This window comes from Capra hircus, chromosome 13 (genome assembly GCF_001704415.2).
Source record: "Capra hircus breed San Clemente chromosome 13, ASM170441v1, whole genome shotgun sequence".
NCBI classification, from domain to species: Eukaryota; Metazoa; Chordata; class Mammalia; order Artiodactyla; family Bovidae; genus Capra; species Capra hircus.
Window position 1 is genome coordinate 37962587 of NC_030820.1, and position 27200 is coordinate 37989786.

The window sequence follows — 27200 nt, forward strand, 5'->3', positions numbered from 1 at the left end:
GAGTTGTATCACCATAGAGGTTTTGAGAGCACTGCGCACAGTCTTTCCCCTCTCCTTAGACACATGGCTGTTGTCCTTTTTTTCTTTTTTTTAATTTTGGCAGCACTGCAGCTTTTGGGACTTCGGTTTCCCAACCAGAAATTGAACCTGGGCCACAACAGTGAAAGCCCATAATCCTAACCACTAGGCCACTAGGGAACCCCCCCCCCCCATTTTGTAAAGCTGGGGACACTGGAAAGGCTTCTGTTGAGTGTCCTGAGACAAACCTGAGTCTGGGCACTTAATTCACGTGGCCTGCTGCACTCCTAGAACGGCCAAGGGCTGGGTTAACAGTCAGTCAACATAAGGTGATGGTTACAGCCTCTTCTCTAAGAAACTGGTCTTTCCCTGATGACTCCAAGTGTTTAAGAGAAACATTGAGAGAGTCTTCAGAGCGATCGATGAAGGTTGTCCCTGCTTGTGAACGTTACGTGAACTGAGTTCCTGTTAGGCATGTCTTTAGGATTGTTGTTGGTTTTTTTTTTTGGCCACTTAAACTTTAATTAAACTGATTTGCTCCTGTTTGAAATTGATTTTCTTTCCACACTACATGTGCAAATTATTATATGTTAGGCTTTAAGAGATTGTCCTGTATAAAATTGCTTTGAGTTTTTTGTGTTTGTAGTTAGAGACAACTTTGAAGAAAAAAAAAACTGCAAGTTTTTTCTACTCTGATATGCGTTTTAAAGAGCAGTAGCTATGTGTTGCGTAGGCCGAGGACGAGAGTAGTTTATTAACTCAGACTTGACATGTCCATTCAAAATCATGCAGGTTTCTGCAGCCCATTCACAAGATTGACATGAACCTCACTGATCTTCTTGGGGAACTACAGAGGGACCCGTGGCCTGTACCTCAGGGAAAGAGGCCTTTGCGATCCACTGGTGTCGCCTTGTCCATTGCTGTAGGCCTGTTGGAGGTAACTCAGAATTTACTGCCCCACCCCCAAACCTTGCAAGCTTGATGGCAGAAGGTGTGTTCCTTTGCCTTGTGTGAAAAATCAGCTGTGACCCCAATCAGCTGGCTGTGTTAGTTTATCAGAACGTACTTCAGTGATGATTATTGTCCACACTGAAGGAGCCCTCAGTGTTTTGAAAATTATAGAAAGTTTTCTTGAGAAACACAAGACCATTAGGGCAGTGGGATCACAGTAAATTAATAAAAGCTCTGCAGAGCCTCAGCCTGGAAGTGAGAAGCTGCTTGTCCGTAGTGTCGTCTGCTCTTTGCTGCAGTGTCTTCCGTGTTCACGACAGTTCATGACAGCCAAGGGAGTGTGTGTTTGCAGCATCTATGTGGGAAGTATGCTTGGGGCGGGCTGTGTGTCTCTAACATGCTGCCACTCACTGTCACAGGGCACTTTTCCAAACACGGGAGCCAGGATCATGCTGTTCACTGGGGGACCCCCCACCCAGGGACCTGGCATGGTGGTTGGAGATGAATTAAAGGTTCCTATTCGTTCCTGGCATGACATTGAGAAAGACAATGCCCGCTTCATGAAAAAGGCAACCAAGGTAGGTGCTCCTGGCCATGGGCTATAAGTGTAGTCACCCAGGGTGGGGCTTCGGCTGCTCAGGAGCAACCTCTGCTCTGCGCAGGCCATGCTCTGTGGCAGGCGAGCTGCTTTTGCTGAGATGACCTGCCAGATCTCGCTGACATTAAATATCTGCCCCAGTTCTGAGACCTTGGTTAGAGTGGATGTGATCAAACAGGGGACATGGGGACAGTTTCGTTTATGACATCCATATAAAAAAAGTGTAGCTTCCAATCTTGAAATACTTTGAGGATACCAAATGGTGATGTCCCTGTTCCATGAAGATGGCTTTTCTCTCTCTGCAGCACTATGAGATGCTTGCGAACCGCACTGCTGCAAACGGTCACTGCATTGATATTTACGCCTGTGCCCTCGATCAGACTGGACTCCTGGAGATGAAGTGTTGTCCAAATCTTACTGGGTATGTGGACAGTGAGCCCCTGAGTAAAGTGAGAGTGGTGGTTCTAAGGAAAGAGAAATGAGGGGTGGAACCATGAGGAGGGCCCAGGCTGGCTCACAGGAGCATTCATTCGGCTCCGGGCTGTGGTTTCTGGGCCGGGGAGGTTGGTGCACCTCTCAGAGGAAGAAGCTATGATCGGAAGGAGGTCAGGCTTCCCTAGGAACCTGTCGTTTCAGAGGAACTTAATTTCTTAGAGTTGTTCAGACACCTAGGCAAGACGGCAAGCATGAAATGTGTGGCCTTTAGCATTTCCTTGTGAGAAGGGTAGGGAATAGGTCTGAATGCCAGAGAAACTAGGAGCCCTTCCCCTGGCCTAGCAGCCACACTTCCTGACAGCCTGGAGGGTGCAGTGAGGGGTGGGTTGAGAGCACAAGTCCTCACCTTGGGTGGATGGCATTTCAGGTGGGAAGGCCTTGGGCCTTGTGCACCCCCCAGACCTCCTGAATCAGAGGCTGAGGCTGCAGCCTGGCGGTCGATTTTAACAAACTCTCTGGGGATTTTGGTGAGATCCACAGACGTGCAGTGCTGGTCTGAAATTGCTGCATGTCAAGTCACCCACAAACATTAAAAGCTACTCTTGGTTTGAGTCCTGTTCCTAAAGTCGGATTTAATTAGCACAGGGCATGGCCTGGGCATCAGTGTATTTAAAATTGCTGAGCGTTTCTGATGTGCAGGGTTTGAGAACCCCTGCGTGTTCCAAGTGTGGCTGAGCACATGCAGCTGATGATTGTGTTATTTTTGTTTTATGTTTTTAATTGAAGTAATTAAGATTCACAGGGAATTGCAAATATAGTACAAAGAGATCTGTCCGTACTTTTCATCCAGCAATTCCCAATGGTTCAGTTCAGCTGCTCAGTCATGTCCACTCTTTGTGACACCATGGACTGTAGCAGCCAGGCCTTCCTGTCCATCACCAACTCTGGAGTTCACCCAAACTCATGTCGATTGAGTTGGTGATGCCATCCAACCATCTCATCCTCTGTCGTCCCCTTCTCCTCCTGCCTTCAATCTTTCCCAGCATCAGGGTCTTTTCCAATGAGTCAGTTCTTTGCATCAGGTGGCCAAAGTATTGGAGTTTCAGCTTCAACATCAGTCCTTCCAATGAATACGCAGGACTGATCTCCTTTAGAATGGACTGGTTGGATCTCCTTGTAGTCCAAGGGACTCTCAAGAGTCTTCTCCAACTCCACAGTTCAAAAGCATCAATTTTTTGGCACTCAGCTTTCTTTATAGTCCAACTCTCGCATCCATACATGACTACTGGAAAAGCCATAGCCTTGACTAGATGGACCGTTGTTGGCAAAGTAATGTCTCTGCTTTTTAATATGCTATCTAGGTTGGTCATAACTTTTCTTCCAAGGAGTAAGCGTCTTTTAATTTCATGGCTGCAGTCACCATCTGCAGTGATTTGGGAGCCCAGTGGTGGCATCTTACATAAATACAGCACAATGTCACAACTGGGAAACTTGACTTAGTCTATACAGTTAACTCCATTATGGACTGGACTTGGCTCTCACCAGTGTTTACATGCACTCATTTTTAAAATCTCTGTGTATGTCTAGTTCTGTGAGGTATTTGTCATCTCTTTTAGGTTTATATAACTGTCATAGTGATCAAGATACAAGCACTGTTCTAAATAATTCTGTTTCATGTTTTAAAAATAGTGTCTTTCCTGAGTACAGCTTGAACTGGCTGTTACCATTAGCAAGCAGTATATTGTCAGTAGCACCTTTATAGACAGGCTTGCTTTTTACTTTCTTCTCTAAATTAATTGTTTGTCAATACCCAGGAAGCCTCTGAATGGCTTTCAGTCATCCTAAAGGTTCACTTTCTTTTTCCTTTTTTCTTCCTAGAGGCTACATGGTGATGGGAGATTCTTTCAACACTTCTCTCTTCAAGCAGACATTCCAAAGAATTTTCAGTAAAGATTTTAATGGCAATTTCCGAATGGCCTTTGGTGCTACTTTGGAAGTAAAGGTACAATAGGTTTCTAAAGATTTAAGAGAAGAATAGTGTTCCAGCTTATTTAGTAGTTGGCCTTGGAGAAACCTCACCCCGCAGGACATGGGCACTTAAAGATATGAAGTTCCCAGCAAAATAATCCCACTATCCCTGGTCGCTTTGCGTCTCAGGAATGAACTGTGTATTTATCAGTGTTTGAAACACAGAGTTGTCTGCTCTCCCTGCAGGTTCTGCTCTGCCCTAGGACAGCAGGCCGTAGATTACGGGTGGTAGGCTGAGCACCCACTCAACCCCTGATTCGTGCATAACACCTGCCTGCAGACCGACCAGAGTGCTCTTAAATAGGGCGGCATCATGAGTATGGCCTTTTATTTTCCATGCAGGGACTGTAGACCTATACCCTTGATCCTGAGTCACTGAGAAAAGAGTCGAAGTGACCATTAGAAAATACAATGGTAAATATTACTTTGCACATTGGCGATAATGAGTAAATCATCTGGGTTAAACTTCAAACAACATCATCAAATATTTGAGGTTTATTTAAATAGATGAAGAATGGACTTTGCTGAAATGAATTCAGATTTAAAAATCCGAGTATGTTGGCCTTGTTATTAATGTTCCGTTCAGTTCACAGAAGCCATGGAGAACCATGTACCAGCTTTTGTGTACTAGAATCCCTGTAGGGTTTTCTCTGGGTGAAGTGATAGCCCTGCCGTTTCTTCCTCTAAGTTTTAGTTGTGTCCTTTGTAAGAGGGTGGTTCTTAACTGTGTGCTCTTCTATAATTCTGTCTCAGACCTCAAGGGAGCTGAAGGTTGCGGGAGCCATCGGACCCTGTGTGTCTCTGAATGTGAAAGGACCGTGTGTGTCAGAAAACGTAAGAAAAACTTCATCATCTTTCCCTCCTCTGTCCCAGATTTGACTGCTTAGATGGGTTGAAGCTGGATGACCTTTTGTTGTGTCACCTGTTGGCTTGTGTCTGTGCAGAGGGGTGGAGGGGTAGTGTCATCTCTGTCTTTCCGTCCATCCATTTAAATGGTCAGAGAGGAGAAAGCTGAGGCTCGCAGAGGTTCAGTGTCCCGCTCAGGGTCAGAGCTGACATAGGAGCCAGGCCCAGGTCCCCCTTACTTGCTACTCCTGCTTGGGTGGTCACGCCAGAGAACCACCAGGTGTTCCATTCCATGGAGCACAGCCCTTTAGAGATAAACTCATGTGCTTATTGCCCTTGGAAGGGCTGCCTTTGTCTCATTTCTCAGAGACCATTCGAGTCGGCTGGGCAGTGGGTAACAGTATGTGTGCAGACGTCAAGTGTGTGGAAACACGGTTCAGCCCTTACCAGGTGGGGAGGTGGTCTTGCTGGTGGCCCGCTTCCTCTTCTCACACTTCAGCTACCAAGGGTATGCCAGCGGTCCAGTGAGGCCTGTCCAGGCTGGCTCTGGGCAGGGTGATGATGCTTATGCCCTTCCCCACCGTCGTCTTCAACTTGAGGGTGGACGGGAGGGCTGGGTGTGGACTCGGGGAGGGTGGTCAGAACAAGGTACTTCACGGATCCAGGACTCAGCGTCTTCTGCTGGGGAATAAAGGAAATGGTGGGACCTGCTATATAGCACTATCGGGAGGATTTAGCGAGCAGCCCAGGGCAAGCACCAGGGATGCCCACACTAGATTTCACCCTTCACATCAGAGTTCTGTCCTCAGCAATGAATGTTTCACTAGTGACTACCTAGAGCGAGTTTGAAGTTGCCAGAGGCAAGATAATTTGCGAGAATTTTCCTGTAACCCTTTGGGTGAGGTGGGTTGCTTCCCCAAGCGCCTCTGATGAGTCCCTCATCATCCCCAAGTACTAAGGGACTTGTATCGCTGTTTCTCAGTGGGGCCTTGGGAGGCTTCCTTGTTCCTAAATATTCCCCATGACTTGTATCGCTGTTTCTCATTTCCTTGTTCCTAAATATTCCCCATAGGCTTAGAATCTGCCTCAGAAGATGTTGTTGATTAGTTCAGGCTGATGAGCTGCTCTGGGGTCCAGCAGGGATCAGCCATGACACTTGTTGATGGGGATGGAGGAGGCAACGGCGAGGGAAGTACAGTTTTCAGACGCACTGGGAAGTTTGAGAAGAGCATAATGAATCCTGTTTCCCCACCATTTAGGGTCATCAATCCTGGACATTTTGTCAGGATTATCTCTCTGTCCTCTCGTTGGCCACGTTTAAGTTACCTATCTGATATCTTCTATTTGCCATATTCGCTATCCTATTTTGCCTTTGAAAACACATGCAGATGTCTTGAGTCCATGTTTCAGTGTACAGCTTCTGAAGACAAGGCTATTCTCAAGTCTGGGAAAGCAGTTTCCTGATGCCGTCTAACACATGGTCATGTTCTTTCCCTGCTGTCTCTCCAAGTGCCCTTGCGGCTGTTTTTCCCTCTAACCAGCATTGCATCTGGGATTATGTAGCCTCAGTCTTCTAAGGTCTAGAATGGACTTCCTGTCATCTTGTTTATGCTGTCTAGCTTGTTTTGTTTGACGACATCTGTTGAAGAGATGGAGCCAAGTGGCAGCATCTTCTGTCCTTGAGTGTCACGAGGTTTCCGTGTGTCTGTTTTCTCATTTGACTTGTTTTCTGTCGTAAATTTGCTGTGAAGTGGAGGCTGGACGGATGATTAGATGCAGTGAAACTCCTTTGGGCCCACACTTCCTGAGTGATCTGTGTGCCTGCAGCTGAGCTGTGGGGAGGCGATACTGCTCATGCCTCAGGTACAGGGGCCGTTTCCTTTTTGCCTCAGCAGGAAACCTGTAGAATGAGATGAAAGCACAACACGAGTGTCTTGTTTGCCAGCAGCCCTTCCTCTGATGGCATGAGGTTATCCTTCCATAACCCTGCGTTTCAGTGCATTTGAATCTCAATAAAATGGTGACTCCTAGTTCCATCTTTCCATTTTCTTCTGATCAAGCCAGGGTAAATGCTTGCTTAAGGAGTTTGTGTATTAGTGAGACGTCCTTGTGGGGCTCTGGATGGTTTGTGACCACGCTTGGCGGCTGGTGCTGTAGGGGAGGAACAAAAATTGTCCTTTTTCCTCTGCCCATGTCAGTTTCATTGTTCGGGACCTGACAAAATAACAGCTTAACAACAGGCAAACAAGCAAGTTTGTTAATGTATGCATCGCACATATACACAGCACGTGCTTGCCTAGTGACGGGTAACTGCAAGGGGTGGTTAGAACTTGGGAGTATGTTGCTTCTTAACAGAAGAGCAATAAATCTGTAGAAGAGAGACAACACGAGGAAAGGGACTTTGGATCCTGAGGAGTGGCAGATGGAGGAAACATAGATAGATGGGGAAACTCATGAAAAAGGAGGGTTTTCTAAGCACAAGTCATACACATTCTTCCACGCCACCTCTGGGCTGATGAGCATCTAGCATGTCCTTGGTTGTTACTTCAGAAGCTCCTGCCGCCTTGGCAGGAGGATGGAGAGTTTTTTTATGTCTGCTTTTAAAAAATGACCTTCAGTTTAATCCTTAGGCCAGCGTGGCATGTTTTGGGTGACAGTATTCTGAAGCACGTGGACCTGAAACTTGAATGAGTTTCAGTATTAAAAATGGAGTTGGACAGTGTGCAGAGAGATTGGAGAGAAGGGTTAACAAGTCCAGGAAAGGAGGTGGGCAGGCCCCTGTTACTTCCTCGCCCTCATTCCTGGGGGCGGCCTCACTGCCCAGCAGGAGTTAAAGGGAGGGCGAACACCCAGACCTCCGTCTATCTGCAGTCTTTTCAGGAAAGTCTCATGAAGCACAAGGAGCTGTGGCCTGATTTCACTGTGACTCTTCCCTCTCCTGCCTGAGTGTCACCTTCCTCAGATGCTGGTTCTGTTCCCTGGGGACACAAGCTCCTGGCTCGGCTCCATAGAGACTAGACTGATGTCAGCTGTCCTCAGCTGACCCCATATACCGCGGGTGGATTCAGAGAAATGTGAGAGGTGTCATGACACTCTCAATGCGCAGTTGTGTTGCTCTCCAAGGATGGTTTTCCGTATTCTAATGAGGTGTTGAATGTATGTCTCAGACCCTGGTTCATGGTTCTAGGTGTATGGTACCTGTAGCTTTTCTTCTCGATGTTATGCTTAAACCTGTGATACCCTTCACACTTTAGTGAACTTCTTATCACTGGGGAGGTGTTCAGCTATTCAACATAAAGTAGCCTTCACACATCTAAAATCTCAGTTCTCTTACCAAGAATTTATACTTAGCTTTTGCATAAAGGAATTAAGAATTAATATTTGACAGCTCAAGTACTGTAATTATTTCTTAGTCTAGTAACAATGGGTGAAGCATACAAATCTTTCAAGCTAAGCAGGTGGTTTTTTTCTCTTCTAGTATTTACTTCTTCTCTGTCCCTGACTTGATCCTCTCAGTTGAGGTCAGTGTTCTGCCCTATGTGTGTCTGTGTAGAGATACATCTCAGTGATGTAATGAAAACTGATCAGAGTGCCCGTTTGAAAAGCCTGATTTTAAAGCACTGTAATAGGTGTTATGGCAGAAAGTGAAGAGGAACTAAAACGCCTCTTGATGAAAGTGAAAGAGGAGAGTGAAAAAGTTGGCTTAAAGCTCAACATTCAGAAAACAAAGATCATGGCATCTGGTCCCATCACTTCATGGGAAATAGATGGGGAAACAGTAGAAACAGTTTCAGACTTTATTTTTTTGGGCTCCAAAATCACTGCAGATGGTGCTTGCAGCCATGAAATTAAAAGATGCTTACTCTTTGGAAGAAAAGTTATGACCAACCTAGATAGCATATTGAAAAGCAGAGACATTACTTTGCCGATTAAGGTCCATCTAGTCAAGGCTATGGTTTTTCCAGTGGTCATGTATGGATGCGAGAGTTGGACTATGAAGAAAGCTGAGCTCCGAAGAATTGATGCTTTTGAACTGTGGAGTTGGAGAAGACTCTTGAGAGTCCCTTGGACTACAAGGAGATCCAACCAGTCCATTCTAAAGGAGATAGCCCTGGGATTTCTTTGGAGGGAATGATGCTAAAGCTGAAACTCCAGTACTTTGGCCACCTCATGTGAAGAGTTGACTGATTGGAAAAGACTCTGATCTGGGAGGGACTGGGGGCAGGAGGAGAAGGGGACAGCAGGGGATGAGATGGCTGGATGGCATCACTGACTCGATGGACGTGAGTCTGAGTGAACTCTGGGAGTTGGTGATGGACAGGGAGGCCTGGCGTACTGCGATTCGTGGGGTCGCAGAGTTGGACACGACTGAGCGACTGAACTAAATAGGTGTTAAACTTTATTTTGGCTTGTAATTTTACTTTTTTAGTGAAATTTAGATTTTCTTTATTTTTCGGCTGTGCTGCGCAGATGTGGGATCTTAGTTCCTTGACCTGGGATTTGAACTTGTGCCCCCCTGCAGTGGAAGCTCAGAGTTCCTAGCCACTGGACTGCCAGGGAATGCCCAAAATTCAGGCTTTCGTTTTGAGTGAGATAGTCTAAGGGGCCTGTCCTTCTCAGAGTCAGTACCTGTCATTAGCAGTTGATCGCTGGAGTATCTTGTCTTAATTCTTTTTAATTCCTCTTCTTACCCCTAGGAGCTTGGTGTCGGTGGCACGAGCCAGTGGAAAATCTGTGGCCTGGATCCCACGACGACGCTCGGCATCTACTTTGAAGTAGTCAACCAGGTGGGCTGGATTTCTTCGTGAATAGTCATGTCTCTGCATTGTGTTTTCTGATTTATTACAGACCAGTGGCCTCTGGTTTCTCTCTCCAGAAGCTGATGCTACTTTGGGCTTGTGTTGGGCCTGATACCATTCTGGCATCATCTTTTGTTATTTTTTCTGGGGTTTGGTCAGAGTCAGACAGGAGATTGCCCTTGTCACTTTATTGAACTGATAAGGTCATCAAAAGAGGACTGGCTTTTATCAGCCATCATAATGTTGGTGAATTTCTGAGTGTGTCAGTTTTTCTCCAGGATTTTACTGTTTTAAACTCAGACATACAGAAGAATGAGTAGAATGGTACAGTGGCTATCCCAGTAGCCACCACTGAGGTTCTGTAATTAACATCATGTCTAGCCTTCCCTCAGTTCTTTCTGTTTGGCTGGACTTTGAAGCAGGTTGCAGTCATCAGTGTCTTTCCTCCCTGAACCCCTCAGCATGCATATCATTAAGTCGTGTTCAGTGTTTATTTGAATATGGTTCTCTTGTTGGTTTTTTTTTTTGATCCCTGGGTCGGGAAGATACCCCAGAGGAGGGAATGGCAACCCACTCCAGTATTCTTCTAATTTTTATCTTTAGTTAATTTTTTAAAAAATTTATTCATTTGTAATTGAAGGATGATTGCTTTACAGTATTGGTTTTTACCATACATCAACATGAGTCAGCCATAGGTTTACCCATGTCCCCTCCCACTTGAACATCCCTCCCACCTCCCCCGACATCCCACCCCTGTAAGTTGTCAGTGAGCCCCCGCTGGTTCTCTGTTTTTGAGATAAGAGTTATAAAAAGTGAAAAGCCCTGATGTTAAGTGTCACATTCAACATGCCTTGAGAACCTTGCTGTCACCATGGTGTTGGTCTTAGGACGCATCTGCAGCCTCTGTGACTGCTTGTGTGGGGTCCTGCACTGACAGTCACAGGGTGCTGGCCTCTTGCCCTGCAGCACAACCCCCGATCCCGCAAGGAGGCCGAGGCGCCATCCAGTTTGTTACGCACTACCAGCACTCCAGCACCCAGCGGCGCATCCGTGTGACCACCGTTGCCCGCAAGTGAGCACCCCAGCTTCCTCTCTGCCGAGCCCTTGGTCTTTGCTGTGGAGGGAATCTAGTATCTAGTTGTTCATCTCTGCGATCCACTGATTGTATGGTCCTTACCAGCCCTTGCTGGCTCATCTGATCAGAGCAGGGTGGGGACATGGGTGGGGGAGGAGGGGGCAGGGGAGGAGGCAGCATTTCAGCTCACTCAGCATAGAAGATGTTCATTTAGTAGGGATAAGTTCTTTAAAAATGATTTTTTCATTATTTTATTTATCAAATAAGTGACCCATAAGCATACCATCCTTGTGAAAGATTCAAACAGCACATAGTTATGTAAAGAGTGGGTCTCCCTGCCTCCCCTGAGGTGAAGTACAATTACCGTGCTGGCTTCACTGTCCACAATCCCATTTCTGGGCAGTCATGTACCACGTGTGTGCATTATATACGTGATGGCTTTTATGTTGGTGCGCATAAGCTTCTCTCATTAATGTGTCAAGGACATCTTTCTTGTCAGTGCATAAAGGCCTCAACCTTTATGTTTTGTTCCAAAAAAAAAAAAAAAGCTCTTTTGAAGTAGTTGGTAAAGAATCTGCCTGCAGTGCAAGAGACCTCGGTTGAGTCCCTGTGTTGGGAAGATCCCCTGGAGGAGGGCAGGGCAGCCCACTCCGATATTCTAGCCTAGAGAATCACATGGACAGAAGAGCCTGGTGGGCTGCAGTCCATGGGGGGGCAAAGAGTCAGACACGACTGAGTGACCAAGCGCACATTACATTCAGGTGTACAGCATGGTGGTGTCCTGTTTTAATAGGTTGTAATCCGTTTAAAGTTATTATAGAATGTTGGCTCTAGTGCCTCTGCTGTACAGTGCGTCCTTGTAGCCAGTTTATTTTATACACAGTAGATTTTACCTCTTATGCTCCTCCCTTCTTCCCTGTCCTGGCTGGTAACCGCTGGCTTGTTCTCTATTTGTGAATCTGTTTGTTTTGGTATATTCATTTGTTTCATTTTTTCGATTCCTCATGTAAGTGAAAATGTGAAGTATTTAGTATTTGTCTTTCTCTGTCTGACTTGTCTCAGTAAGCATAGCACCCTCTAGGTCCATTCGTGTGTGTGTCTGTAAAAACAGAGCATGTGTGAGAGCCGGCCCTCACCCTCTCTAGGTCCATTTGTGTGTGTGTGTAAAAACAGAGCATGTGTGAGTGTGAGAGCTGGCCCTCACCCTCTCTAGGTCCATGGTGTATGTGTGTGTGTGTGTGTGTAAAAACAGCGTGTGTGAGTGTGAGAGCCGGCCCTTACCCTCTCTAGGTCCATTCGTGTGTGTGTGTGTGTGTGTGTAAAAACAGAGATTAAGAAGAGGTGCGTGTGTGAGTGTGAGAGCCGGCCCTCACCCTGGGATGTCCGGTCAGTTGGGCAGACGTGCAGAGCCAGCTGAAGCACATCGAAGCGGCATTTGACCAGGAGGCGGCGGCGGTGCTGATGGCGCGGCTAGGGGTGTTCCGAGCCGAGTCAGAGGAGGGGCCAGACGTGCTCCGGTGGCTGGACCGACAGCTCATCCGGCTGGTGAGTTGGGGGCAGTGGCACTGAGTTCGGTCTTGGTCTCAGTTCTACTTTTGAGAAAAGAAAACTGTCATTCAAACCTGTTATTTTATATATTCCATAAACAAGAGTTTTATCAGTTGCTTACCTTATACCAAGCATTGGTGGTTCTCAGAAGGGTGTAAACAAAGCGTCAAATACGCATGTTCTCCAGGGCTCACCTTACAAGTGGGAAGAGGCTCCACACAGGCTGTTTAGATGATGGTGTAGACCTGAGTGTGTTGAGGGTTGACTCAGGAGTCCCTGTGAATGCTGGGCTTCTGCATTTTCCCTCCAGACCTTGGATGGTTTGGGGGGAGCTGGGGTACAGCACTGCCAGCCTGTGGGCACAGTGTGTGTTCAGTGTGTGTGGGGACCTGCAGAGGCCGCGGTCACAGGTGCCTGAGTGCAGTGCAGGAGCAGCCGTGCAGGTTGTTCCGCGGTGCCCTGGTTGTGGAGTCAGAGAGGGAAAGGGGCAGGTGTGGTTCTTGAGCAGAGGTGTGTCAGCAGCGTGACGCTTGTGTTCACACCACCTGTCACCGTGTAAGATCCACCAGAGGTTGAAAGGGCTGCTGTTGGGGAGGCCCATGGAGGATTTTTCTGGCTGCAGGGGGTGGAGGCTGGGATGGTGGTGGTACAGTTGGAGGGGAGAGGAAGTTTGGAATCAGGATATATGCTGAGAGGAGGATTGATCGAACCTGGTCAAGCTGTCTGTGGACTCAAAAAAGAAAATCAGCGCAGAGTCAGATTTTAAGTGTGGGTAATTGCAAGAATGATGGAGTGCTGGAAAAGGGGAAAGGAGAGCAACTTGAAAGTGGAGAAAAGGAATCTCTCTTTTTTTTTTTAATGTAATAGTTTATTTTGAGTGTGAACTTGCAAAGCATGTCCAAGGAAAGCGCCCCCCTGTAGTCAGGAGAGGTCCTGAAGGAGCTCAGGTCAGAGATCAGCACTGCATCTGGAGGAGGGACATGGGTGACACTGGCCTGGCCGTCAAGCTGTTTGTAGACAAGGAGGTGAGGATGGGAGGTGAGGAAGGGGGTGGAGGAGCCCGCCACAGTCGGGGGAGGGAGGGGGCCGGGCCATCAGAAGAGGCAGAGGAGGATCAGTCGCTCGATGATGGCGTTCAGGAAAGTACTGCTCTAGTGGCTGGCTGACAGGAGAAATTGAAGAGGCTGGGGGTCCCCTGGCTCATGGCAGGAGAGGATTTATGATGGTGAGGTCTGTGTGAGAATGTGATGCAGAGAGACTCGTTGCCAGAGATGAGCTTTCTCCAAACGGTGGGCAGTCGGATCCTTTGGTGAACAGAGGGTGTGTGAAAGAAGGGGGTGTGAGAGAAGGACATCAGAATGAAAGAGAAAATGTTGAGGTCCTTTAATGGACCAGAACCTGGTGGTCCGGAGTCGACCGATAAGAAAGTAAAGGAGAGAGAAAGAGGCTGATATTCCTTGGTGTATGCAGAAAGCCAGTAAAGTCCCTGACATGGGGCTTGCTCTGTTCACGGAGGCCTCAGGCGCCCTCTTGATGAGGTGAAGGCACAGAGCGCCTTCTCAAGAGGGTCTTAGAAACCCGGGCAGGAAAGTGAGCTCAGAGAGCCTCTGCGCTCCAGGGGATCAGCCTGAAAGATATAGAGAGAGAGAGAGAAAGCAAGGCACGAGGACCAAAGCTCTGATGGAGCAGAGGTGTTTTATTCAACATTGTGTAGGTATTTATACTGTCTTAAAAGATAGCTATTTTCAGCAGAGATGAAATCAAAATTTACAAGTTATCAAGGAAACATGAGGTCATCCATATGAAAGAGAGACGGTTGTAAATAATCGCTTTTACCATATGGCTCATAAAAAGGAAGAGGGTACTTATCACCATATAGAAAAACTAATGAAGGAAATGCTTGGATTCCTCAACCCCTGGGAGAGGCTTACCTCTCCTCTTAATTCCTGAATATTCAGGAATTAATAAGGAAAAGAGGATTCCTGACAGATCCAAAACTGCACACAGGAAGCCTCCTGTTAAATGCTTCCTGACAAGAAAACATTCACAAACTTGCCTGTGAGAGGACAGCAGAGTGGTAGAGAGATGGGATGTTAGGTTATCTCGGTCCTGGAGGTTTTCCTATGGAAGAGTTGCCTGGGATGCCTCTTCTAGCCCCTTCCAGCCGGCACTGCATGGGAGCTGTTAGGACGTGGGGCTCCGGCCCCTCCCAGATCGCCTCCCCTCCCTACACAGAGGTGTTGAGTGTTGAGTACAGTGCTGGGCTGAGCAGGAAGGGGTGGAGGTGAGGGTGGGGCTTGGCCCTCTTTCCAGGAGTTTTCAGGTAACGCTCACTTTGTTGTTTTTTTTCCTGTTTTCTCTTACCAGTGTCAGAAGTTTGGACAGTATAACAAAGAAGACCCCATGTCATTTAGGTTATCAGATTCCTTCTCTTTATATCCTCAGGTAAGTAATACATGTTGTTAAAGTAACAAAAGAAGAAGAAAGTCATACAAATAAAGCTCACTGCTCTCAGGGTAAAATGAAGACTCGATGTGTTTGGAGGCTTCATCTGTAGGTGATGAAGGTTGTTCGGGTCAAGGTCAGATGGTGCCAGAGCCCCTTGGGAGACACAGGGGACACCCAGAGAGCAGGTGCACAGACTCTGGGGAGAAGGCAGAACAGGCCCCTTGCTGTGAGGCCATGGCATGATCTCTGATTCACGGTTTGCTGAGGGCCAGGCGCCTATTTCACTTGGTGGCTGGGAGCCAGGCCCGTAGCCAGGCCTGGGGTGTGCGGGTCGGGCCCCTCACAGAGCATCTTCCCCAGAACAGGAGGCAAACTCAACATTTTCCTCCTTCCCTCAGGGATGCCTTAGTGAGGAAGTAGTAGGAAGAAGCAGACTTTCATTTTTAAGGAAACTTGTTAGGACTTTGTTACACAAACGGGTATTACCTTATCAGATACTCGATTTGGTGAGTTGACCTAGATTTCAGTCTTTAGCTTGTGTAGCCTGGACTCTAGGGCTGCACAGGGGCTCGAGAGCCCAGCTCACTGGACGGGCTGACTGGGTGGTTCTGACGTGTGTCCGTCTGGCCTATGTGCAAGCCATCGAGGCTAGAAGGAGGCCCACAAGAAGACCAAGCTTCTCCACCTTGGCCCTTCCATGTGGAAACTTTGACTTCCCCGGAGAACCCCCTCTTTTTTAGAAATGTTTATTTCTAATTGTAGTGAAAACCCCACAGCATATGATTGACCCTCTCACCCATTTTTAAGTGTGCAGTTTGGTAGTGTTGAGTATGTTCGATTGTTGAGCAGCGAATCTCGGCCACTTTCACCTCAGTGAAGAATGGTCATCTTTCAGCTCTGCCCTCCCTATTCCCCGGCCATGGGCTGCCATCCCAGCCTCAGCTCACCGTGCCTGTAGGCCTTGGTCTTGAGGGCTGGTTCTCCTGTCTCCGGGTGGTGGCAGTTCTGCTCTCTGGGGGTCTAGGAAGGTGACAGTTGTGTGCTTTGTTCTTTTTTCTTTGTAAATGCAGTTCATGTTCCATCTTAGAAGGTCTCCATTCCTCCAAGTCTTCAACAACAGCCCTGACGAGTCTTCGTATTATCGGCACCACTTTGCCCGGCAGGACCTCACCCAGTCCCTCATCATGATCCAGCCCATCCTGTATTCCTACTCCTTCCACGGGCCCCCAGAGGTAAGAGCCCTGGGCACTAGGAATCACCTGATATGGAGTGCTTTTAGTCTAGCAAGTTCACTCTTAGAGCGAAACTATAAGAAAGAAATCTTTGAGTCTTTATAGTAATTTAGCAGCATTTCTGAGTAAAAAACATGCATAGGAAAAAGTCACAGTATGCATAAAATTAGAAAGCGGTCCAAATGTTCAGTAGTAGGGAAGTTAAGTAAGCAGAAATATTCACAAAGTTTATGTAACAGAATAAAGTAAATCCTTATGTTAGATTAAAGATGATTTTTAAAAAGCCACCAGGAATGAAAACTATAAAAAAAATAAACCACAATGTCAATATTTGTTGTTTAGTAGAAATTTTCAGATTTCCCTTAATGAGTTTAAGTATACTTTTATTATTGAAATAAAAGTCATAATCAAATATATTTTTAAATGAACTTTAAAACTGGTATTAAAGGATGTTCTTTTTCACATAGGCATTGTAGTTCTCTTCATCTACCACAGCAGATTTGCGAGAAGTATGTCTGATAGAATTTATTTCTAGCACAAAACAAAATTTGGAATTATTTCTGGTTCCTAGAGCAGAAGATTAACATTCATCTTGCATCCTAGTTGATGAGAGATTATTTAAATCTCTTTCTTGTACAAAGTTGAAACCTAGAGCTGCCCAGTCGGAGCAGAAAGTGGGGACTTGACACGAAGAGGGGGTGAACCTCCCTGCAGTGTATATTCGGCCCTGCAGCTGCCCGAAGGGAGTCGGGGAGGCTGGCCCTGGGCAGGGGGCTGGCAGGTGGCCATGTGGGCACCAAGGGAGGACCCACGCCGTTCTCTCACTGTGTTGCAGCCTGTGCTCCTGGACAGCAGCAGCATTCTTGCTGACAGAATTCTGCTCATGGACACTTTCTTCCAAATTGTCATTTATCTTGGTGAGGTAAGACCTTGGTTATGGTATTTGTATACTTAGTAATTTCAATATTACTTGCTATAAGTAAATCTGAAGTGGTCCTTTTACATTAAAAAAAATTTTTATACAATTTTTAAAGGTTACTTTTTTCACGTTGTTAAGTACATCCTTGAGCTCTATCCTGCCCCTTCTCCTCCCACCAGTAACCGCTAGCTTGTTCCCTAGATCTTTGTGTCTGTTTCTCTTTCATTATATTCACTAATTTGTTATATTTTTCAGATTCCACATATAAGTGAGCTGATCCAGTATTTATCTTTCTCTGTCTGACTTATTTTACTAGCATAATGCCCTCCAAGTCTATCCACGTTGTTGCAAATGACAAAATTTTGTTCTTTTTTTAGAGCTGAGTAGTATCCTATTGTGTATATATCCCATGTTTTCTTTATCCATCCATCTGTTGATGGACACTTCGGTTGCTTCCATGTCTGGGCAGTTGTGAGAAGTGTGCTGTGAAGATTGGGGGGCACATATCTTTTTGAATTAGTGTTTTTGTTCTTTCAGATAGATGCCCAGAAGTGATCATATGTGATAGCTCTGTCTTTAGCTTTCTGAGAAACCTCCATAGTTTTTTTTAGGTGGTCCTTTAAAATCACTATGATTTATTGCTTTCTGAGTTGTCAGGCAAAATCAGTTATTCATACTGTCCTTTTGGAGTTGCATTAGAGTCACTAGTAAACGCCACCAAGTTTGGGACTAGAGTGTTTATCTGAGATAACATGGCCAGTGAACCTTATGCCAGGTCTGTGGTTCCCAAGGATGGCTGTGGATGGTGTTCATTTCTTTCTCAGAGAGGTTTGTGCCCTAAGGAAAGGAGGGATTCCTCAAAAGAAAATCCTCTATGTTCAAGGATGTTTTCTTTTTTTCTATTATATATTGGTACATTCTTTACCTTCAGTTCATTTCTTTTTAACAACTGACTTGACTATCTGGTGTCTGTACATTAGAAGCGATTTCTAATGTCCTTTAAGGAAGAAATTGTTTTCTAATATTAACCGGTGTTTTATAACCTGAGACTTTTTTCAGATGGTGGTATCCTGGTCAGATCACTTGGCTCCCCTCTGCAGCTCATCTTTCCTGACTTAAGACCTTGTCACTAGAAACAGGTCCCGGGTGGAGTGTTAGAATGTCAGGGCCATCTGAAGACTGTTATTACAGCATCTCCACAACAAGTTGTGATTTGTCTGTTTGCTGCAGACCATAGCCCAGTGGCGGAAGGCAGGCTACCAGGACATGCCCGAGTATGAAAACTTCAAGCACCTCCTGCAGGCGCCCCTGGACGATGCACAGGAGATCCTGCAGGCTCGGTTCCCGATGCCGCGGTACATCCACACAGAGCACGGGGGCAGCCAGGTGAGCCAGCTCGGCCCGCTGCTCCGCTGGCCTCGTGCACGATGCCTCCTGAAGGCTCTAAGTCCACACAGCCTGGTCAGTATTTCACGTGGCGACTGAAGTCAACAGGCAGGTCAGCTTCCAAATACGACTTCTTTCTAAATGAGTGGTCAGCATTTGCTGGTGTGGAAAGGAGAGAATTCCCAGAGTAAAATACACCTCGTGTTTCAGGAGCCCAATGAATGGAGACCCTTTGGGCATAAACTGAACAAACGGGTTCCCGTGTGGTAAAAAAACTTCTAATTTAACCAAAAAAAAAAGTAAAGACCTTTTTTTCCTGGTAAACTAATATTAATGCCATTTTTAATCTTTAAATCTACTTTTTCTTTTTTAAGGCTCGATTTCTTTTGTCCAAAGTGAATCCATCTCAGACACACAATAACCTGTATGCTTGGGGACAGGTGAGTAACTGTCAGGAATTTGAGGAGGGGCCAGGCTACTTTTTAAAAATGTTGCTTTTAAATTCTACAAATTGGAGGATTCCCTTGCAGTACAGTGGTTAGGACTCAGCGCTTTCACTGCCAGGGCCCAGGGTTTGAGCCCTGCCCTAGAACTAAGATCCTGCAAAAAAAAAAAGAAAGAAACCCCAAAGTGAGAAAAAAAAAAATGCTACAAAGTGTATCCTTTTTGGCTCAGAGATAGTAATTTGGGTGTTTTGCTGGGAAGAAAACTTTGAATAATACAGAAATTTTCTGTTACCAACATTGTCAGTTTATAAGGTTTCAGTTACCTGAGAAAGTGGTCAGAAATAATGATTCATGACTTTTGATTACACATCATTCTGAGTAGCCTGGTGAAGCCTCACACCTTCCTGTTCCCTCTCACCCGTGTTCTCTCTGTCTGGTGTATCCACGCTGTCCACGCCACCTGCCTGTCAACACCTGTATAGGAAAACTTTAGTATATGCAGAGTTCCATTCTACCCATGTGTGGTGTCAGGCACTAGAGTCTTGGAACTTGTCCACTGTGGATGAGGGGGCGACTAGAGTCTACTGTGTAGGCTAGGGGCAGGAAGACATGTGGATCCCCTTCTGGAGTGCACAGTGGAGTTCTATGGGTTCAGGCCAAAGGACCGGATGCTGAACTGTGACCTCCATGTGCTCCCCTCAGAGACACGCAGCGTCTCCCCAAGCCCTCCGCTTCCTGCTCTGTCTCCTCTCTGCTTCTGCTCACCACTCCTCCTCCCTCCTCTTCACTTCTTAGCTCCAGCTTCCTTCTTTATCTGATTATTCCCAGCATTTATATCTCCCTCAAATGAGTCTTATTTTTCATTGTACATTCTTAGAGCATTCTTGGGGGTGGTAATTTTAAAAATTAATATGCAGTTGTAAGAAATAACAGATCCCCTATACCTTAACCCAGTTCCCCCAGTGGTAACATCTTGCAGAGCTATAACATAACCAGGATATGGACATTGATGAGGTCAAGATATGCATTTCCATCTCCACAGGGGTCTCTTGTGTTGCATTTTATAGTGTCACTCACATTCCTCCTGCCTCCACCCTTTCCCTGACACCTGGCAGCTCTTCTCCTGGTTTCCATTTCTGTAATTTTCTCATGAAAAAGGTTCCACAGGGAACTATATTCAACATCCTGTAATAAACCGTGATGGAAAAGAGTGTGAAAAAGCTTATATTTACACATGTATATGTAGCTGAATCACTTTGCTGTATAGCAGAAACTTTTGCAAATCAGTGAACATGTAGGAAACCACATGGCACATAATCTTGGGGGACTGGCCTTTCTCCCCTCAGCGTGCTTATCTAGAGATCCAGGTTGTTGAATGTGTGGATAATTTGCTCCTTAATTGGTTGAGTAGTGTTCCATGGTGTAGACATACTGCAGTTTATCATTGACCCATGAAGGACAGCTGTGGTGTTCAGTTTCTGGCCATTAGGAATAAAGCTGCTGTAAACATTCTTGTACAAGTTTCTTGAACATAAGTCTTCATTTCTCTGTGATAAATGCCTAGGAGTTCATTAGTTGAGTTGGCTGATAGTTACACAGTTTTTAAAGAAACTGCCATACTCTTTTTCAGAGTGACTGTCTCCTTTTATATCCCCAGCTACAGTGTATGAAGCGTTGTTTCTCTATCCTTGTCTGCATATGATGTTGTCATTACTCTTATTTTAGCTGTCCTGACAGATGTGAGTGGTATAACATTGTGGTTTTGATTTACATTTTCCTAATAGCTAGTGATGTTGGACATCTTTTTTGGTGCTTTCTCATCTTTGCGTCTTCTTCAGTGAAGTCTGTGTCTTTTGTCTATGTTTTAATTGGATTTTTTTTTAAACGATTGAGTTTTGAGAGTTAGTTATATATTCTTGATGCTAATCTTCTGTCAGATTCATGGTTTGCATGTTTTCTCTCACTTCTGGTTTGTGTATACATTGTCTTCACAAGGTCTTTGCAAAGCAAAAGTTATTTCTGTGAAGTGTACTTTTTTTTAATGGATTGTGTTTTTGATGTCAAGAAATCTTTGTCTTGCCCTAGATTCCAAATATCTCCTGTGACTTCTTTTACTTTAAATTTGCGTTTCAGTCTGTGATCCATTTTGAGTTAATTTTTGTATGAGATGTGAGGCTTAGGTTTATTTTTTGTTGACGGGTGTCTGATTGCTCCAGTACCATTAACTTGAAAAGGCTACCTTTCTTCCATTGATTGCTTTTGCATATTTGTCAGAGATTATTTGGGCATATTTGTGTGAGTCCACTTCTGGGGCTTCTGTTCTGTCCTGTTGAAATATATTTCTGTCTCTCTACTAACACTGTACAGTCTTGGTTATTGTAGCTGAATAGTAAATTTTGAAATCAGGTAGACTGGTTTCTGTTACTTTTTTTTCAAAACTGCCTTAACTATTCTGATTTCTTTGCATTTCCATATGAGTTGTACAATAATCTTGTATCTATTTTTAAAAAATCTTGCTGGAAGTTTGATAAGAATTGCATTGAACCTCTCTGTCAATTTGGGTAGAGTTGGCACCTTTATTGAGCTTTCCTGTCTGTGAACTCAGTACATCTCTCCATTTATTAAGTCTGTTTTTATTTCTTTCATCAGTTTTTCTTTTTTTCTTGAGTGACTCTCAGTGATACTGTATTTTTAATTTCAGTATCCAGTTGTTCATTGCTAGTACAGGTCTTTAACTTACAGTGGGATTACATCTGAATAAATGCATCATAAGTTGAAAATGCATTTAATACACCTAACCTGCCAAACATCATAGCTTAGTCTGGTCTACCTTAAATATGCTCAGAGCGCTTATATCAGCCTATAGTGAGGCAAAACCATCTAATACAAAACATATTTTATAATAACACAAAACGTATTGAGTATCTCATGTAACTTATTAAATACTGAACTGAAAGTGAAAAGCAAGAGCGGTTGTCTGGGTCAGAACGGTTGTAAGTGTCTTGGTTGTTCACCTATGTGCTTAGTGTGGCTGACTGGGACTTGCCCAGCATCACAGGAAACTGGGGCTGTGTATCACTAGCCTGGAAAGAGACCAAAACTCAAGATGTAAAATGTGGTGTATGATTTCTACTGAATGAGTATTGCTTTTATGCCATCATAAAATCAAAGAATCATAAATCAGCAAGCATAACATAAAGTTATTTTTATAGACTTGTGTCCTGTGACCTTCCTGAGTTACTTACTACCTTTGAGGGTTTTTTGGTAGATTCCTTGGGATTTTTTACAGACTTCTCCAAGTAGGAGTAGTTTATTTCTTCCATTCCAATTCGAAACCTGTTACTTCCTTTTCTTGTCCTCATATCTGTTTTCTGGGTCATTGATTTCTGCTCTAGTCTTTATTTTCTTCTGCTTGCTGTGGGTTTATACCTTTCATTTTCTGGGTTCTTGGGGGTAGGAGTTTAGATTATTGATTTGAGACTTTTCGCTTATTCAGTGTATGCATTTAGTGCTTTGGAATCCCTTTGCAGCTCCACTTTTGCTGTGTCCCACAAGTTTTGATTGTTGTATTCTTGTTTTCATTCAGTTTGATACATTTTCTAAAATTTCCTTTGAGAGTTCTTTTGGATTATAAGTGTTGTTTAGTTTCCAGAGATTTTCTTTTTGTCTTTAGTTATTGATTTTATTTTGATTCCATTGTGGTTAAACAATATACTTCGCATTATTTCAGTTTTTAAAAAATTTGATGGTTTGTTTTATGGCCTAGGATATGGTCTGTTTGGCCTGTATGTTCCATGGTCACTTGATTGGGTATTCTGCTGTTGGATAGATTTATAGATTGTTCTATAAATGTCATCTAGGTCCTGTTAGTTGATGGTGATGTTGAATTCTTATATACCCCTGCTGATTATCTGTATAGTTCTATAAGTTTTTGAGAGAAGATGTTAATGTTTCTTACTCCTAATGGTGAGTTTGTTGCTCTTTTGAATTCTGTCATGTGGGAGCCAGCCCTGGAGGAGTCCTGAGAATTACACAGAGGATGAAGTAAGAGCGCATGTGCTCAGAACTGTGTAGTGGCAGGGATGGCCAGATCTTAGTGGATCAGGGAGGGTTTTGTGAGGAAACTATGCTTCACTTGAAAAAATTAGTTCGGTAGGGGATGGGCATGGGTGGCAGGAGTATTCTTGGCAGAGGGACAGCACTTCTAGTTTCCTGAGGGGAAAATCCCTAATTCATGAATTCTAACCAGCTTTTAAGATACCTGCCAGTAAACCCTTGTCGTTTCATTTCAGGAAACGGGAGCGCCCATCCTCACTGATGACGTTAGCCTGCAGGTGTTCATGGACCATCTGAAGAAGCTGGCTGTCTCCAGTGCTTGTTGAGCTAAGGATATAGGCAGGAAATGGAAGAAAACACTGTCACTTTGTGTTCACAGTTGTTTATAAAGGCTTAACATTCCTCTTACTTGGCCAGTGGATTTTAATAAATAATCAAAGGAAGTGTTAGTAACTCTTTAGATTTTAATTTATTTGTATTCCTTATCTGTGCCCTTTTCTTACTCCATAAAATTATAAGGTCATAAACATTTTGGTATTGGTAGTTTATATGCTTTTTGTATCCTAACTTTTAAAGTCTGTATAAAATCAGAGCTAATGTATTTTGGCAACTTGCTTACATGAAAATCATAATGATCAGAAAGGAAATAAATCTGGATGAAGAAAGCACTGGTTAAAATAATGCTAATACCTATTTGATTTCTGAAGTCTCTGTAAGTATTGAGTATGTTTTATGTAAATTCTCCAACAAGTAATTCCTCAACTTAATCTTCATTTACTGTCCAAATATTAACAGATAAGGAAATGTTAAGAAATAATGTGCAGCTGTTGAGGCCAAGTGGTCTGGAGTGTCACTGTCCCTCCCTCACCTGAGATATAGAGAACACATTGGTGGTTACCAGTGGAGGAGGGATGGGGAAGGGTGAAATGGATTAAGGGGGGTCTGTTGTGCTGTGATGGAGGGACACTAGGGGCTGTGGTAGTGAAGTCACTGCAGTGCATACAGAACTTGAATTATAGTATACATGTGAAACATGTTATAAACCAGCGTTACCTCAATTATAAAAATTCTAGCTGTTCTACCCAGTGGAGTTCATTCTTGTTTTGAGGTTATATCCTCTTTTACATAGGCCCCCAATGGCTAAGATGGTAAACAATCTGCTTGGGCTGCAGGAGACCTGGGTTTGATCCCTGGGTCCAGAAGATCCCCTGGAGGAGGGCATGGCAACCCACTCCGGTATTCTTGCCTGGAGAATCCCATGGACAGAAGAGCCTACAGGGCTACACAGTCCATGAGGTCGCAGAGAGTTGGAGATGACTGAGCAACTAACACACAATTGCTATGACAGCTGTCATCCAGTAATTTCTTTTGTTGGACTCCTCTGTTAGTTTCCAGGAGTAATAAGGACCTAATCTATAGTACAGGAAACTCTACTCAATACTCTGTAATGACCTATATGGGAAAGAATCTAAAAAAGAGGATCTATGTATGTGTAAACTGATTCACTTTGCTCTACACCTGAAACTTGACACCACTGTAAATCAACTATATAAGGATAAAAATAAGTGCTGGGGATTTCCTTGGCAGTCCAGTAATTAAGGCTCTGCTTCCAGTGCAGGGGTCTTGGGTTCATCCCTGGTCAGGACACAAGCTAAGGGGTCCAAAAAAAAAAAAAAAAACCCCAAAACAGTGCCACCTGAAGCTTTTGTAAGGCATGCCGTTACAATTATGCAAGCTCCAATACTTTGGCCACTTGATGCAAAGAACTGACTCATTGGAAAAGACCCTGATGCTGGGAAAGATTGAAGGCAGGAGAAGGGGACGACAGAGGATGAGATGGTTGGATGGTATCACCGAATGGATGGAGGAGTCTGGGCAAGGTCCAGAAGTTGGTGATGGACAGGGAAGCCTGGCACGCTGCTGTCCATGGGGTCGCAAAGAGTCGGATACGACTGAGCGACTGAACTGAGCTGAACTGAGAGGTCTGCTTGAGAGAAGCTGTCATAGGCACACGTCACGTGGAAGGCAAGGTCGTGGGTTCCAGGCAAAAAGACGGAAGCCCTCGACCCCAGCCCAACACCTGAGTTCTTTCCGGGCGGGACGTCCGTACTACACGCCCCAGGATGCATCGGGGGCCAGCGCCGGAAGCGGCTTCCCAGAGCGGCTCTTCATTGGAGGCGGCGGCGGTGACGTGAAGACCGGAAGGCCTGCCTTCACCCGAGACTCGGAGGAGTGTGGTCTACGCGGCGGTGTCATGCGGCCGGCGCAAGCCCTTAGTTGGTACCGGCGGATGTCAGTAGTTTACGGACTGGGCGCCTGGACCCTGCTGGGCTCCTTGATTTTTTTGAGTCAGAAAAAGAGCAAGCCGCCAGGTACGGCTCTTGGGCAGGACCTCCGCAGACGCGCGGCCTTCCGTGGCCCGTGTCCGGGCGGTTAGCGGAAGTGGCTTCGCGGTGCCGCTTCCCCGGGTTTATTCTACGGAGCACTGGGGCGACTGTTTAGCGTTATCATGGAACCAGGCAGGAAAGGCCTTTTAGAGCCTTTTCCCCCGAACTTACTGAGGTATTGAACGAGGCCGTCCCTGTCCTCAGAATTTGAAGAATCTGCGAGGTTCCCGGTGAAATGTCAAAAGGCACTAGAAGGTGGTTTAAAGTGGCGATGCTCCTATAGCATCAACCCTCCTCCCATTCAGCGAGCAGAGGATTTCAGAACTTGAACTTGCTTGAGTATTGAAATTTTCCCAATAGATTCTCTACCAAAGAGGAAATCCTCCAGCTTTCAGAAATGGGCTGTAAATCTAGTTTCCTCCAGAGTAGGGGTTGCCTGGAGCTGAAGGCTAGAGTTGGTGGGGAGCGACTGCTAAAAAAAATCAGGGTTTGTGTGTGTGTGTCTGGTATTCTAAACTTTATTTGGTGCTGATTGCACAGATCTGAAAAGACTAAAAACTACGGAATTATATATCTTAAGTGAGTTAAATGTGTATATGAAAAATATATTTCAGTAAAGCTTTTTATGTAAAAACTGTGCTGATGATTTCATTTGGTGTTGAAAATTACCAGTGGCCTGAAAGTATACATGTCCAGTATTGAGCGTTTTAAAACAATTATCTCTGTAGTGGTCATTTGAAAAAAAAAAACATTTATTTATTGACTTCGGGTGTCTTGGTTGTGGCATGTGGGATCTAGTTCCCTGATTAGGGATTGAAATGGGACCCCTTGCATTAGGAACTCCAAGTCTTAGCGTCTGGACTACCAGGGAAGTCCCCTATAGTGGTCATTTAAAAAAAAAATTATTTAAAAAATTACTTTTGACAGATAATGGGTGTCAGGAATCTGATGGGATGGTGTAATTCTTACCTTAGCTTATTTAGTTTTCAAGACTCTACTAATAATTCTAATGACTGCTGTATAGTTAGAAGTTAGTGATACTTTAATAAAAAAAGATTAAAAAGTTAATGATGCAGATGTTCCTTTTTTTTTTCTTTTTTAAGGTGATAAAGTAGAACAAAAGGATGCCTCAAGAAACGAACTATTTGAGCCCCCAAAAGGCTTTTATGTGGAAACGATTGTCACATATAGAGAAGATTTTGTTCCAGTTACTGCCAGGATCATCAACTATTTGAAATCATGGACTGGTGGCCCTGGACCAAAATCATGATTGACTGCCGAACTCTGAAAACAGAACTTTGGTTCAGCATATACACTTGAGAGATACCTTGATTTCCACTTTCCACTTGTGAAAAGTGAATACATTTAAGTTTGCTGTAAAATAAAATAAAAAATAGGCAATAAATAGCCCCTTGAAGAAAAGTAAATTGCATATTCAGCGGGTGTCCTTCTGTAGTCACAGGAGTGAAAGATTGAAGTGAAATATCATACTGAACTTTGTAAACTTGGTTTTCTGAAATTAGTTGATGTAACTTTATACTTCTTTCATATTGCTGTCAAACAGAGCTTTTGTGGTCCCTTTAAGATTAGGTTTGGGAAACCTCCATGTTTAGTTTGGGACTTGGAGCAGCCCTTCGTGTACTATGTGGGTGCTTGATAAGTGTATTATGAATTGGGACGTAACTCCTGGATTCAGTAGACTCCATCTGTTCTTTAGTAGCAGCACAGGTACCCTCATCCTTTCAGCTGATGTGGATTAAACCCCAACAGTGGCTACTAGTATTCTAGAGATGGGGGTACAAAGTGAGGACATCAGGGTCCCTGCCCTCTAGTGCTGCAGGGTTCTCTCCACTGGTCTCCGTTGGTTGCAAGTGAAAAACCCACGCAAATGCACCTAAATCAGAAGGAGATGTATATGAAATACGTGTATGGACGTGGAATTCCCTGGCAGTCCAATGGTTAGGACTTGGACTAACCCTTGAACCCTGGGGGTCCGGGTTCTGTTGTTGGTTGGGGAACCAAGATCCT

At 44.8% G+C, this 27200-nt stretch overlaps 1 protein-coding gene and 1 long non-coding RNA gene across 2 annotated transcripts in view; both read left to right on the forward strand.

Annotated features, from left to right (window-relative positions):
- SEC23B (Sec23 homolog B, coat complex II component) overlaps positions 1 to 24380 on the forward strand; it is a 34798-nt gene extending 10418 nt beyond the window's left edge. Inside the window, 15 exon segments of the mRNA XM_018057244.1 lie at positions 811 to 955; positions 1389 to 1547; positions 1873 to 1988; positions 3881 to 4004; positions 4784 to 4864; positions 9574 to 9663; positions 10642 to 10645; positions 10648 to 10747; positions 12142 to 12295; positions 14666 to 14743; positions 15817 to 15978; positions 16814 to 16900; positions 18128 to 18283; positions 18658 to 18723; positions 23022 to 24380. Of these exon segments, the coding sequence (XP_017912733.1) occupies positions 811 to 955; positions 1389 to 1547; positions 1873 to 1988; positions 3881 to 4004; positions 4784 to 4864; positions 9574 to 9663; positions 10642 to 10645; positions 10648 to 10747; positions 12142 to 12295; positions 14666 to 14743; positions 15817 to 15978; positions 16814 to 16900; positions 18128 to 18283; positions 18658 to 18723; positions 23022 to 23111 (1612 nt within the window). The 3' untranslated portion in view covers positions 23112 to 24380.
- LOC106502755 lies at positions 24951 to 26604 on the forward strand. The gene is made up of 2 exons (XR_001296402.2): positions 24951 to 25157; positions 26276 to 26604. It is a non-coding gene; the product is annotated as an uncharacterized LOC106502755 (long non-coding RNA).